This window comes from Patagioenas fasciata, chromosome 1 (genome assembly GCF_037038585.1).
Source record: "Patagioenas fasciata isolate bPatFas1 chromosome 1, bPatFas1.hap1, whole genome shotgun sequence".
In the NCBI taxonomy this organism is placed as follows: domain Eukaryota; kingdom Metazoa; phylum Chordata; class Aves; order Columbiformes; family Columbidae; genus Patagioenas; species Patagioenas fasciata.
In genome coordinates, this window is record NC_092520.1 from 126,022,416 (window position 1) to 126,036,512 (window position 14,097).

At 40.6% G+C, this 14,097-nt stretch overlaps 1 protein-coding gene across 1 annotated transcript in view; it reads left to right on the top strand.

Moving 5' to 3' along the window:
* Positions 1-96: 96 nt before the first annotated feature.
* CFAP91 (cilia and flagella associated protein 91) overlaps positions 97-14,097 on the top strand; it is a 39,601-nt gene continuing 25,600 nt past the window's right edge. The window contains exons 1-10 of the mRNA XM_065843938.2: positions 97-224; positions 1,083-1,159; positions 3,277-3,434; positions 6,167-6,250; positions 7,506-7,562; positions 8,422-8,603; positions 9,306-9,483; positions 9,820-9,977; positions 10,237-10,422; positions 10,535-10,677. Of these exons, the coding sequence (XP_065700010.2) occupies positions 131-224; positions 1,083-1,159; positions 3,277-3,434; positions 6,167-6,250; positions 7,506-7,562; positions 8,422-8,603; positions 9,306-9,483; positions 9,820-9,977; positions 10,237-10,422; positions 10,535-10,677 (1,317 nt within the window). The 5' untranslated portion in view covers positions 97-130. The remainder of the gene's footprint in view (positions 225-1,082; positions 1,160-3,276; positions 3,435-6,166; positions 6,251-7,505; positions 7,563-8,421; positions 8,604-9,305; positions 9,484-9,819; positions 9,978-10,236; positions 10,423-10,534; positions 10,678-14,097) is intronic.

Consider the following 14,097-nt stretch of genomic DNA (forward strand, 5'->3'; position numbering starts at 1 on the left):
TCCCCCGGGAAAATGCCCATCACGATCCCACTGCAGGGGGCGTGGCCTTCCGTGCCCCCGCCCCTGCCGCCTCGCCCCACCCGCCGGCGGTCGCCATGGGAACGGCAGGCGATGTCTCCCGGGTGGCGCCATGAGCCGCACGGTGACCGGCGCGGTGCCGGCCCCACTCGGGGGCGACCGCTGCGGCCAAATGGCTCCCGGCCGGACCTTCGACTGCCCTTACGGTACCGGTACCGGGACCGGCCGGGAGGGGCAACGTTCTCCCCGCGCCCCCTGCCCCGCCTGGAGCCTCCAGGGCGTGGGGACCGGTGCGACCAGGCCCGACACCCTCCTGCGCGGGGGGAGGCCGCGTCCGGCGAGGCCGGCCGGGCCTGGGGCGGGGAGTTAAGTGCTGGAGGGGGCGATCTGCGGGTTGTGAAGCGGTCGGGCTGCCCGAGCAGGCCTCCCGCCTTTCCCCGGGCCTCCCCTGCCGGCCAGAGGGCACAGGCCGGCCCCCCTGGCCGCCGTGCAGGACGAGGTGCACGGCCAGAGCTGGCCCAGGGTCGCTCATTGAGCCACCGTCCAGTACCTAGGCGGGGAAGGCAGGTTTGGAGCCGGGAGGATGGGTGCTGCCCCAGGAGCGGTACAGTGTTAGCGTTGGCAGCAGTAACGAACCTACCAGAAGCGGGGCGAGGCTTGGGACTGTGAAACACTGGCAAGCTGGAGGAAAGCCAGCAGTAGCTCTGTATCCCAGAGGGGAGCATCATGTACAGTATGGTATTTCCACTGATTACCATTGAACTATGCTTTCTTTATTCGGTTTCATGTCTGCATTTTCTATTTAAGTTGGCAGTGCTTCCGAAGAAAGTAGATTTTTCTTTAGTCATGTGCATGTTCTTCTGAACAGTAGTATTTCAACTCTAAAGCTCATTTGGGGATGGTGGAATTGCTTTGATAAGGAGACATGTACTTAATTTGTTTTACTCTCCCAGTTTGCTCAATACTCTCTTATGGACCAACTTTTAAAGAAGGAAGTAGAGCCTTATGTTTCACACCATTTCCTCAAATATGTAACTAGTTCCATTTGTTCACTTATCTTCCAGACCCTCTGTACACACAATCAAGTGAGAAGGACCATTCAAAGTCAAATATCCATGTTCAGCTTGTTGGTGATAAAGTGGTAGGTGTTGGCCAAAGATAACTCACATGTGAACCTTATGTTTCTGTGTCTGTCTGTGTGTGTGCATACACATGGGTGAAAAGACTGACTGAGTTCTAAGCTTCTCTCTTAAAACAGCAAAATACAAAGCAAAAAAGCATTTTTATCTAAAACGAGACTGAACACAGGGAGTAACCATGAATGCTGGCTGAGGGTGACTCGGTAGCAGCAGCCTAGAAATGCTCGGTTTCATGTTCTGAGTAATTTCCTAAACTGTATTGTCAGTGTTTTTAATAGAATATCTGTAAATGCTGTTAACAACAGCTTGTATATGTTATTAAGATCTAATAAAATAACAGTTGTTGGGCTGTTGTTCAAGCAGAGCTGTTAAAATGTGTTATTTCATATCCCTCCTCACTTACCTTGAGATATAGACTACAGCTCAAAGTAGCATACTGAATTTGAAATAAACTAGGTAGCAACACCTAAGCAGCCTGCAAAGGCTGCAAACCCGTCCTGATTCTTCATACTAGGTTAGTGCAGTTTAAATTCCTACTTAGCTAGGAAGCCCATGCTAGCTAGTTAGCCCCTGCTTAGCTCCCTACTGCATTTGGTCCCCTGCAATCAGTATTCACCCTAGCTAGTTTGAAACCAGCTAGTGCATGTCTGTGGGTGTTAGAGTCACATGTTTAGACAGCAGTGACTAATGACTGAAAAGGCTGCATATAGGTAGAATGACAAAAGAAAACAGACTTGATACAAGTGCACATTGAATTGGATTTTTAAGAGTCCTGAAGCTTTGCACTTGAGCCTGTGAGACAGATACTCTGAACTCTGAAACTCCGTCCAGTGAGGAGAAAATCCCTGAGCAGCTTTCCAACAACAGAATCAAGAAACATTTTTCTGAAGAATGTCTCTTACTCCATTATCTCAGACTCTTGTATCTACATGAATAAAATGTGTGTTTGTCTGCCTCTCTGTAAAGGAACATACACATGGAGCTGGAAACATTGCCTGTCATCATAGAGATCCTTGCAACAATATGTTTGCGTTAACAGTCCAGGCCAGACAAAGTAAGCAGCCATACAGAGTCACTATTGTTGTCATGACAAAAGTGTAATGTTGTAGATGGGTATAGTGACAGACTGACTTGCATAGAATATGTTATAAGCATATGACTCAGCAAGTGCATAATGTGCAGTACAAAACAATACGACTTTGAATTCTTAGTCAGTAGCATCATAAAATGGAGGGGACAGGAGTTGTAATAGTATTAGTTTATAGGGTTTTCCAAACTCTTGAAAGTTGAATTCACGTTCAAGAGAAATGAAACAAAAATGCAGTCTCATGCACAGCAAGCAGCTACTCACAGCAGGTTGCCCAGGTTGTCATCTGATACTCACTTTCTGGCAAGTTAGTGTCCTTGAAATGTCACCACTACCCTAGATGCATCTGAGTTGGCACCCACTGAAACGAAAGGGGCGATTCACAATTCAAATCCGAGTTCAGGATCACAGAAGCTCAAGCCAATATAGCCTCATTACTTATACTTTAGTCACTATTGCAAAGATTTATTGGCAACCATAAATTCAGAGATGTAAGGCATATCTGCACAGGGAAATCAGTGCTTAGAAGGAAGGGTGTGGATTTTTAATGTGACCACTTTTGTGTTCTAACCCCTGTTGAAATTTTTTTAGCACGTGCTAGAACTGTTACAGTATGGAACAATGTAACTTAACTCTGTAAGTAGAATATGTTCCTTCATTTCTAGAGCACATGAAATAGGAAGGAGTTACATGGGGTAATGTGCTAGCAGTTCTCATACTGCACATTTGCAGTTGCTGCACACTAACTTTTTTATGTAACAAACCGTTAGACCCTTCGATTTAAGGTATAAGTTTAGACACTGGAAAACAGCCAGAAGACCTATCTGTGCATCTGCTGCTAGTCTGGTATGTTCCACATCTTGAAAAGTACTATCTAACCGGATGACATCATTAGCATATGTATGCTGCCTTCTTTCCCCATCCCGAGTGTTCAGTCCTGTAAATCACAGCAAGCTGAAATTCTGATCGCTTTAATGCTATTTGAAATTGCTAAATCACTGCCTCTCTTCTTTGTGTCCACATAAACATTAGGTAAATGCACCAAGGTTCAGAAGCATGTTCAATAGCTTGATCCATTTCCCAGGCTACAGTCTTTTCTTGGAGAGCAAAGATCCATTGCCTCCATTTATTGACCGAAGATGGAGAGAGGGGTCTCAACAGCGCCTGGAGGCTCTTCAGCAGCTTGCTGCGTAAGTGTTCTATGGTTGGATAATTTAAACAAGCATACAAACAAAAACAACAAAACCCCATGCACACTGAAGTGGAGATGACTGCAATTTGCTCCTGCTTATATTTCCCTTGAAATTAAGAGATTGCAGCTGTTGTGGAGTGTGGTTGCCCATCTGTTTCTTACAGGGTGGATGTTGCACATTCCTTCATCCCTGTGCTATCTGCTTTGCAGCGGTTGCTGTGAAAGAGAAGAGAGTTATTTCAGTCTCTTACAGATCAGATAAGTTATGAAGACTTCAGTGACTCATGTGTGTTACTTCAGCAGGAACTATTTCCTTTTAGTCCCATGTAGTTGCAGCTTGTTAGTTTGCTTTCGTTGCTCATTCAAGGGTGCATGGGGCCTGAACCAGGACACCATATTTTTAGTGCAGGGGTTTCTTAGTTGAACTTTCTCCTGGCATTACAATTTGGGCTTCTGATTCAGCAAATATTAAAGGAAAAAACCCAAACATTTATGTGTTTTGCCACACTGTTTTTTTTGGAGTCCTCTTGTAGCTGTATTCAGTATTGCAGGCATCAGCCTAGGTAGTTATTGTCAGAGGTTTTTGCTGCATTAACAAGCTAACTTTAGACCATGGGCTTTTCAGGTGATGCATGCTCTGGGTTTACTGGTAACTGAGTTCTACCACATGCCAGACAGTAATCAAAGATGTTTAAGAGTGATACAATGGGTTTCACACCTGGTTTTGTTCGGTTTCAAAAGCATATTCTTCTCATTTACATAATAAAATAAGAATTTTGGAGCCCTTTAAAAAAATAATTATTTCAGCGTTTCAAACTGTCCCTAGCACACAAAAACCTCAGTGTCTCATTGACACCTGCGCTGCTTTAAAGTTGATTTACATGTCAACAACGCGTATTTGCAAAATGTCTTGCAATTATCAAAGAAAGAGAAACACATCCTCTCGCTTTCAGTCTGCACTGACTGACAGTGTTGCTGATATAGAAGATAGAATATTTCCCAGCTGTCTTCTCAGTAGTTGCATTGCCTCTGCAAGGTTACCAGGAATAAATGCTCATTTATTTCAGCAAGGTCAGCAAATATAAGTCAAGGACATGCAAGAGGCACAGTCTGTGGAATAAAAGGGGCTATTTCGCTGGGTTCCCATTGTGCCTATAACTACACCATAATAGGATGAACAGCTTATGCTAATAAAGTTAGATCATAAGAATAAGTGCCCACCTGTGCTGAATGAAACACAAATTCATCTGGATAGAGCAACAGTCGGATGCATGAGGAGTCAGCTAGTGGAACTGGCCATCAACTCAATGATAATATCTCCTTTGAATTACAAACACAACTTCACAATAATAGGTTGATTAGTGCTGAGCAAGTATCTCGGGTTACCACCCTGCATCTCAAAACATTCCCCTCTCTTTTGTTATGTGATGTGACTGAAAGCACTGGGACTTTACCTTGACAGTAAACTGTACCTCAGGGGAGGTGAATGAAACATCTCTCTATAGACTTTGCTGTAACAGGTAACCATACTGTGCCTCCCCGAGTTCTACAGCACAGCTTGCCGGGCTTAGATGCAATCTTTGAAGACAACTGATCTCAGCATGCGGTCCTCTGTTTTGATCCCAGCTGTCAAACAATGTTATGTATTGCCCCCTGTAAATATACCTCTGTATTTAAGATTAGGCATCAGCAACCAACTTTAGCACCCACAATCCCAATCCCATACATCTGAGGTCAGGATTCTTACAAGCTGACAAAAATGGTCTTAGGAGAAGCATGACCTTCAGGACTTGCCTCAGATATATATATATATATATCTTAAGGAAATGACTTACCTTAATGGCATGATATGGGAGCTGCTGTTTCTTGTCTTTAGCTGCCTTGCATGTTGAGAAGAGTAAGATTGGAGTATAAAGTGGTTGTGGCATCAAACAGCAATCCTGATGTGTAGCTTTCAAAGGACTCATTTCTACCCATTCTCTCACAGACTGCCTTAATGAGGTCTACCTCATGGTCTTCCAAAGCTTTAAAATAAAGAAAACCCTCCAAGATGTTATAGTGAAAAATTTAAACAAGTCTGCCTATTTTGAATACAAAATGGGGGGAAAAAAAAGAAAGACTGTTCTTGCAAAATATTTGCTTATTCCAGCATGGGGTTAGAAACATTCACATGGTCATCCTGTTTTTTCTACTTGGAGAATCCAAATTGAAATTGCTCATTCTAAAATTTTCCATATTTGCTTAAAATATCTTTAGCTACTTTTGAAAGGTAGAAAGTGGTAGACTTCCCCTTTCTTAATTCTACTCATTTACACATATTTTCTGTTATGGAAAGTTTTTCAGTCTTAAGGAAATGAGCTTGCTCCCCCACTCCTAATAAAAACAGTTTGCTTTACATTGTCAAGCATTTAAAAGTGGCCAATCCTTTTCATTACAAGCACGTAAAAAAGTTTTATTAAAGGCAGCAAATGACCATTTTTTTACCCATATGTAGTGGGAAATATACAGGAAGTGTCAAAAGGTTTTGTGAATTATATATAAGTATGAAAAAAGCAAAATATAATTGCTTGTTTAAGTATGGGGATTTTGTGGAATTTGTAGCGTGCATGTTTGATTGTGCAACCAGAGGAGTAGAGAGAGAGATTTAAAAAAAAAAAAAAGCACAAGGAAAAAATATCAGAAGTGGTCTGAATGTACTTCTTAAATGATATCCTGTATTTTTACTTTTAGAGCTCAATCTTCTCTTCAAATACCTCAAATTGTGTATGAAGATCCTGAAGTTAGTGGAAGGAATCGCTACAAATATTTTGCACGGTAAGGAATGAACTGGTTTGGAACAGCGTTCAGAAGCTTGCTTTTGTGCAGTTTAAAGAGCACCTAAATAAATGCCAGAGCCTTATTTTTTCTGTCTTTTCTGTCAGTTTTTTTATCACTGCTATGGAAAATCTAAATAGTAACCAAATCTTAAATCATAAAATCTTTTAAAATTCACACTATGCCAGAATTTTCAGGAAATGAGTTACCATATGAGCAAATGTACCAGGTATTCTGTACTTAATAATTATTTGTAGAAACCTTTGGGCTGTAGATCCTCCTACACAAAGGAAGAAGATGCTCACAAAGCCATTGAGGTTCTCCAGACTCCTGGAAAGGTACCTTCTTAAGAAGGAGCCTTTTAACTCCCTGTTTCTGCCAGGAGCAGAAAGAGAGCAGAGAGAATCCTTTATCAACTTTTTATCAATGTCCCCTACTGCAGCACTGCAGGTCAGCAATGGACTCAAGATCTGAACCAACAGCTAGCATACAAACATTCTCAGCTTAGTCACATATGCTTTGAATTACATTCACTATTATACTAAGCAGCTATTGGACAATATGTCCACCTTAAATATAAAAAAATTGACCAGTTAAACAAATTGAAGTTCTTTCTGGCTCCTTTAACAACAACAACAAAAGGACAAAGATGGTGTTATATTTTGCGAATTGAAGTTAAGCTTTGAAGTCTCTCAAAGGCTAAGGGAAATTGATAGTGAACTGCAATATGGGAACTCCAAGAATGCCAAATAAGGTATTAATATGTTGTTGAGCCCATATCACTTTCAAAATAGTTCATAAAATACTGCAAAAAAGGAAACAATTAAATTAGGTAAGTCCAAACCAGTTTACCTTACTAGCTGATTGAAGGAATTCATTTCAGTATTTCAAGAAGTTATTAAAAATACTCTCTCAAAAGCTCAAAGTGAAGAAAGTCAACTAATTAGTGAAACATACACCAAATGCTGTGAGAACACTCAAGACTAACCTTTTGTAATTATTGTCTTATTTTGCAATTCTACTTTCTGCTTTGACAGAAGAATAACAGTCCTACTGGTGAAACCATCCCTGTTACTCCTTAGCTATGAAATAATTATTCAACATTCAGGCGCAAATCTTAAACATGCAACTACCGAATCTGAGTGGTGCAAAATCAGTGTAACTCCAGTGAAATTAGTGGACTGCAGTTTTTCCAAACTGTAATGATCTTTTATGCTCTTGGTTGATATCTTACATTGGCATTCTCTTTTTTCAGACCTCTCATCCCTTCTAATATGCTGCTTCCACTAAATATTGCTTACCCAATGGCAAAGTAAGTAGTGAGTTCTGGAACATTACTGTTGTAATGGGTCACATCTCACCAGAAAAAAGACTGGGGAACTATTTAGCTGAAGACAGGTATTTTTCATAATGAAACAACAGGAAAATCTTGTTAAGAGAAAAGGGTTTGTTCACCATTGAGAATTCCTGAGGAAAGAGATGACTGATTGCTTCAGAATTTGCTTGAGGTATATAGGTAGTGCTTTGTGGGTAAAGGACATGTGCCTCAAGTGTGCTGATTATGAGGCCTGAAACAGAAGACGAAGTGTCTCTGAATCCCACTGTTGCAAAGAAGATTCTCCAATACAACAATATTCTTGGAAAATCTTGCGATATTTTATTCCAGTGTCTGTGATAGTTGCAATACTTTTCAGGGGTGTAGAGCATCCATGAAATAGTCTAATGTGGTTTTCAGTGGGGTTGTAAGAAGATTCAATTCCTAGTACAACCAATGGAAGTTGCACAGAATTTCTGTTCTGGAATTGCTGGAAAAACAAACATGTAAGCTAAATTCAAGCAGTCCTATTTCACTTTACAGTCAACCATTTGTTACTTTTTGTGCCCATGGATGCATAGAGAAGATTTGCATGTAATAACTTATGAGAGCTGAAACCAGAAGATTTCTGGATTGCTTACCTAAAGATGGAGGTTTCAGAGGATTCAGTGTAGCCTCAATCTGCTTTTGCTAAAATGATGAGCTAACATCAGTGGGTTGCAATGTTAAGTTAAAACAAAACACGTCTGGATATCCTGTTAATACCTTTGACTTAATGTTGTGTTTCTGTTTGGTTTGTTTTCATTTTGTTATTTAAATGAATGTGACAAATGTTCTTCCATCTTGCATCTTCTAGGACAGAGCCCTATGTCCATTCAGCTACAAGAGACAGGGAGGTCTTTGGTCCCAGGTTCCGAACGCTGGGCACACAGACAGATTACAGGGATGGTGAAGCCCAGACGGACCCTTATTCCCCTGAATATGTAGTTCCTGGTGGCTCAGTCCCTGAACTTCTAACACTCGCTACACTCACTTGGGGTGAGTTGTGAAATCAACATAATGATAATAATCATGTCGCCTCCTTAGCAGGAGGTTGGTTTTTTTCAATGTCAGGTTTCAAGTCTGTTGCCAGTTTTGGCAGCGCTTTGTTTTCTTCCTTTGGGGTACATTTTTTTGTTTATTTCTGCAATAGCTTCGATATTTTCCTACTTAATAGTGCTGTTCTATGGCATTTCATAAAGAGTTTAGAAATCAATATAAAAAGATCATATGTTTTACTAATACGAACTAGGAGCAGTTTTTCCATTTACCTACTGCTCTTCAGCTGTTCTGAGCCAGACATCAGTAAAAAAAACCAGTACAAACAGTGCTGTGTCAGAATATACCTGTGATTCTCATCTCCCAGTGTCTCATCTGCAATAATGATGGACACTGGGCACGCCTAAAAAAGCGCTCATTCTCAAAAAGTGTGTTGTTGGAAATTTTTTTCCTCTGCAGCCTGCAGCAGAGGAATGAAGTGTTAGTGTTGATGTCAACTAAGCTATAGCGACTGCAGGTCATACTGTTCCTTATACTGCAGAATTTTATTGGCCTTAGAAGTATTTGCATATGGCTGTTGACATTTATGCTTGTGTTTAACATATGGGCTTGTCCTTATCCAGCTTTCTAATACTTTATGGTGGTGGTTATTTGCTGAATTCACCATTCTTCTAACGAGATGCTGCTTCTTGTCCCTGTAAGGTCGGGGGCTACCAGCAGGACTAGCTGAGGTGGAGATGATTGAACGTGCCCGGGAAAAACGTGCGTGGGAAGCAACTCTTCCACCCATGGTGAATGCCTTGCAAATTGCGAAGAGAAGGAAAATGATGGATGCTATGGAGAGGAAGGAGTGGGCCTTTAGAGAACAGGAAATAGAAAAGTAGGAGTCCAGTTATACTGTTTATTTTATTATTGGCTGAATAGGGAAGGAACAAGAAGGTTTAGGGGATAGGCTGAAAGGTACAAGGCTTTCTACTTCGGTGAAAATCCCTTGATTTTGGGAAGAGATATTTTTGTTAAATTCAATACAAGAGACTGCTACCACAATACTTTTCATCAGTGCTAAACTTGCTTTTTCAAATGAAAGATTAAATATGAGCTATGCTATGAACTGTGTGTAAAGTAGTCAGTTGGTATGTAGGTTTTGATGATGACAGGATTACACAGAGCACCGCAGAGTACAGTAGTTCATACCTGGCCTTTTCTTTCCTTGCAGATTGCAGGAGGCTCGACTGGAAGTCTTAAAGAAGCTGCTGCAGAGGCGAGTGGAGAATCAGAATGAACTGGATGCCAAGCGCTTGGATGACCACTGGCACAATCATCAGAAGGCTAAAGAAGAGAAAATAAAGAAGATTCAGCATGACTATGCACTGAGTAAGTCTGAAAGACAAGGAGAGAGCAGTATGAGACTTAGTTTTTGGACAAGCCATTTCTATTTTCACAAGATTGCAGTCTTTATTCAAGATTAAACAGGTTGCATCCACAATATGCATATTCATGAGCAGCATTTGTTCTGATCAAACAGGTCATGTTTTTATATTAACTAGCCAAAGCTCTTGTGAATTTCTGAAGATAGGGCTTTTTTAGAACTATTTGTATGAAGAACCTTCTCATTTTTGTATTTCCTTTTCAGTGCTCAGGAAGCTGATAGCCAAGAGTAAGAAGAATGTGATGGGGAAGCTGGAGAGACGAGATATCATCAAAGATTATACTGACTTTGGATCACAAACATACGCTCCTTTGTCTAAAACTGGTTATTTCCCAGACAACCATTCTGAACACTATGTGGTGGAAAACTTCTATCTTAACACCTTTGCAGGTAAGGCATTTTGGAAGACTTAGTTTGTATGAGATATTTACTTAAAATGTTAACAAAACTCAAATTTTTCTCCCCACCACTGCATTACTTAGTTGCTATTTGTATTTCTCAGGACTCTGTGAACTGGAAGCATCTCTCCCAGATTCTGTCACCCAGCTCACAATTAAAGCTCCAAAACCTAAGTGTACTACCACTAAGACTGGATATATTAAAAGATCAGCAAGGCTAGAGGTGGAGCTGGCAAAAGTTCACCAGGTATGGTGCATCCAGCAGCATGTCAGTTCCTCTTAGATTTGAGCTGCTCAGAAATGCAATTGGGAAGAGACGTGTCAGCTTTTTTCCAATTTCCTGTGCTAAATTCATATTTCCTCTAAGACAACTTCAAGGACAGGATGGATCAAACAATCAGTCTGTTATAAGCATGACCGGTATTGCTCTGGAACTTAGTCTGTCAAGTACTCTCCCTAATATCTGTGCTTCTGCTCCGATCCTATAGAAAACAAGCATAGCTGCTTCTGTCTTCCTACAGATCAGGTATTTGGATTGGAACATATTATGTCAGTTATAAATTCTTTCCTGCCATTTGCTTATTCTCATTTCTCCCTTGCTTTTACAATGCGCAAGTGGCAAGCCTACTGGTTACACTGTCAAACTACTAGTAACAAAATAAACCAAATCTGGACTAATATTCTAAAGTTCTGTACATTTAAAAAGTGTACATTTTAAATACATGTTGTAAAAACACTTGTAGCAAAGCATGATTAAAATGACCCCACTCATAAAATAGGATCAGAAGAGCGAACACACATCACTGTTGTTCCCTAACAACAGCATCTGATTTGCAAACATACTAACAGTATTTTGCATATCTGAAATTATTACAACAGATGAGGTGTCCATATATGTAGTTAACCACTGAGGAAAGAAGTACCTCATTTGCATCTACAATATTTGAAAAATACATGTACTTTTAAATATGCTTCTTGTGATGTTGTTGAGGGTTACCTTTTTTTAAAATCAGGCATGTTCTTGGCTGGCTGCTGTATCTCTGAAAAATATTGAATTTTGTTTGTAAAGCTTGGCAACTTTCACTTATGCTTTATTTAGTGAAGAAATATTTCATAATTGGAAATTACACATATAACTTTCTTGTTTTGCTGTAATTTAGTAATACTCTCAGTGCAGACAGTAACTTTCTAGTAATGCATTGTAAATTGAAATCTTGTTCTGAAATATCAATCATATTATCTCAAATTTAAATTCTACTGGATCTCATAAAACATGAAACATTGCATCTGATTATTATTCAGAAGGGAAATTTTCAAAGGAAACCTTGAGTGCTACAGGAATTGTTTAAGAAGTAAGGACACATTCACTGTAGTTTTAAAGAAGAATCACAGAATCACAGGATGTTCGGGATTGGAAGGGACCTCGAAAGATCATCCAGTCCAATCCTCCTGCTGGAGCAGGAACACCTAGATGAGGTTACACAGGAAGGCGTCCAGGCAGGTCTTGAATGCCCCCAGAGAAGGAGACTCCACAACCTCCCTGGGCAGCCTGTTCCAGTGTCTGTCACCCTCACTGAGAAGAAGTTTCTTCTCAAATTTAAGTGGAACCTTCTGTGTTCCAGTTTGTACCCATTACCCCTTGTCCTATCATTGTTTGTCACCAAGAAGAGCCTGGCTCCATCCTCATGACACTCACAACACTGTTGAAGGGGTTTGAGTTTGAGTGCTTTTTTGCATATAATTCAAGTAGTGACTATTTATAATCTAGGTCACAATGTGGTTCTCACAGGCAGCAGAATGTTAGCCCAAGCTTTCAGAGCTGTATTCCAGTTGTAGCAATTGTATGCTGTTTGTTCAAAATACGTCTCATGGTTTGAAACACTACAGTGGTTTGTCTAAGCTGTAGTCACAGAGAAGTATGTCCAAATACTGGCTGCTCACACAATAATGTCTCTTCAAAGAAAAACTGGTGTCCAAAGGGAGATGGAATGCAGAGCAAAAGCAGACAGTTCTGCATATTTTATTTCTTAAATCGGGGTGGATCACTTGGTCTACATTTATTTGTACCAACTGAGGGACCAACATAACTTATAAAACCATAAGAAGGCAAAATGTATATTCTTCTAAAATCAGAAAGCATTTTCTTTGCAGGAATAGATGGCAAATTTACTATGCAAAAATTTAACTGCTACTTCTAGATATACAGGAGACACCAGACTAATTGCTCCAGACAAGCAGAAAGTACTGACCCTGTTAAATACCCAGACTGCCTCAACCACTCTCAGATTTAAACAAACTTTCTGTTCAGAGCAACAAGAAATTACTGCCCTAATTAGCACTTGGGCTCTGTGGTGCTGTTACTGGTCACTTTTCCCATCAGAGGCTTTTGCTTTCTAAGTTTGGTGGCTACAGTGTGTTCTGGCTTAGCAGAGCCTCTCTGACAGGTCCAACTCATAAGCTGCTGCAGCTGTCAAGAACAGGGCAGTAAAGGGTGCAGAGTACTTGAATTAACAGAATTTAGCACTTGAGAGGACAGCTGTCTGACCACTTGGCATAAGCAGTCCAGATCCTGCCAACAACCTCCGTCACACACAGTATGAAAGAGGTTTAAAAGCAGGCAATTAGGGATCATCTTAGAAAGGCACTCTGTTGCTTTGCATTATTTCTATAGCTGAGCAGTGAGAGCACTTTGCCTCTTTTTAGTGCTGTTCTAGCACACTTAGTTTATAAATTTTCTCCCGTAATCCTAGAAATTAAAACGAACTCCAGAAAATTCAGAGAGCACACAGTGATCTAGCTCTAGAACGAGTTCCTTTCATTTTCCCTGGGTAGTCTGTGGAAGGAGGTGGCAAATAGAGGAGTGATGGTAGATTTAGGCTTAGAAGTAATTAATTTCAATAGAGGAAGTTTCCAAGGCTTTCTCCTCTGGCCAAACAAGTGGCAAGGTGGACTAGTTCTCCTCATTATGTACCTCTTGGTGTGCCATATTGAAGGTTTTCCTAAGTTTAGAGCTTGTAAGAATGGATAAAATTATCCAAGGAATTACAAAAAGGATCTGTGTCCTCTTGAGAATAAGATCAGCTTCTCCCAGACTTGAAAGTAAGCCAAAAATAAGTGTTTTTAGAAGCAGACTCTTTGAGGACCATCCTGAAACATTTTGCAGGAGTATTACATACACTCAGTATCCTTTGAATAATTCTATAAAACAAGAAAACATGGCAGAAACAGGGGTGATGCAGGATTTACAGTAAAAACAATCATCTGTATCTTAAGCCAGATCTGTAAAAGGACAAAGAAAGCTAGTTCCTAGCCCGCGCAGATGACAGAGCTTTAAGGAACGTGAGACATTATATAGCCAGCCTTGTATGAAAATCCAGGCCATTAAGGAGATAGCATACCCATATAGCTAATTACTATAAGAAAGAAATGCAACTAGGTAACTGAATACACCAGGGAACGGAGGAGCTGCTAGAAGAAATCCCAGTGCAGAATAATGCATGACTTTAGGCTGGCCCTGTATGCTCTGGTGACTCAAGAGGGATGAACTGTCATGTAGTTTCAAAGTTCCAGATCAAGATGGTGTTAGGATAAAGAATCTCTCACCTCAGCACTAAGTGCAACTCTCATCATGTGTGTTTACCTTTGTCCAGTTGCTGGAAGGAGGTGG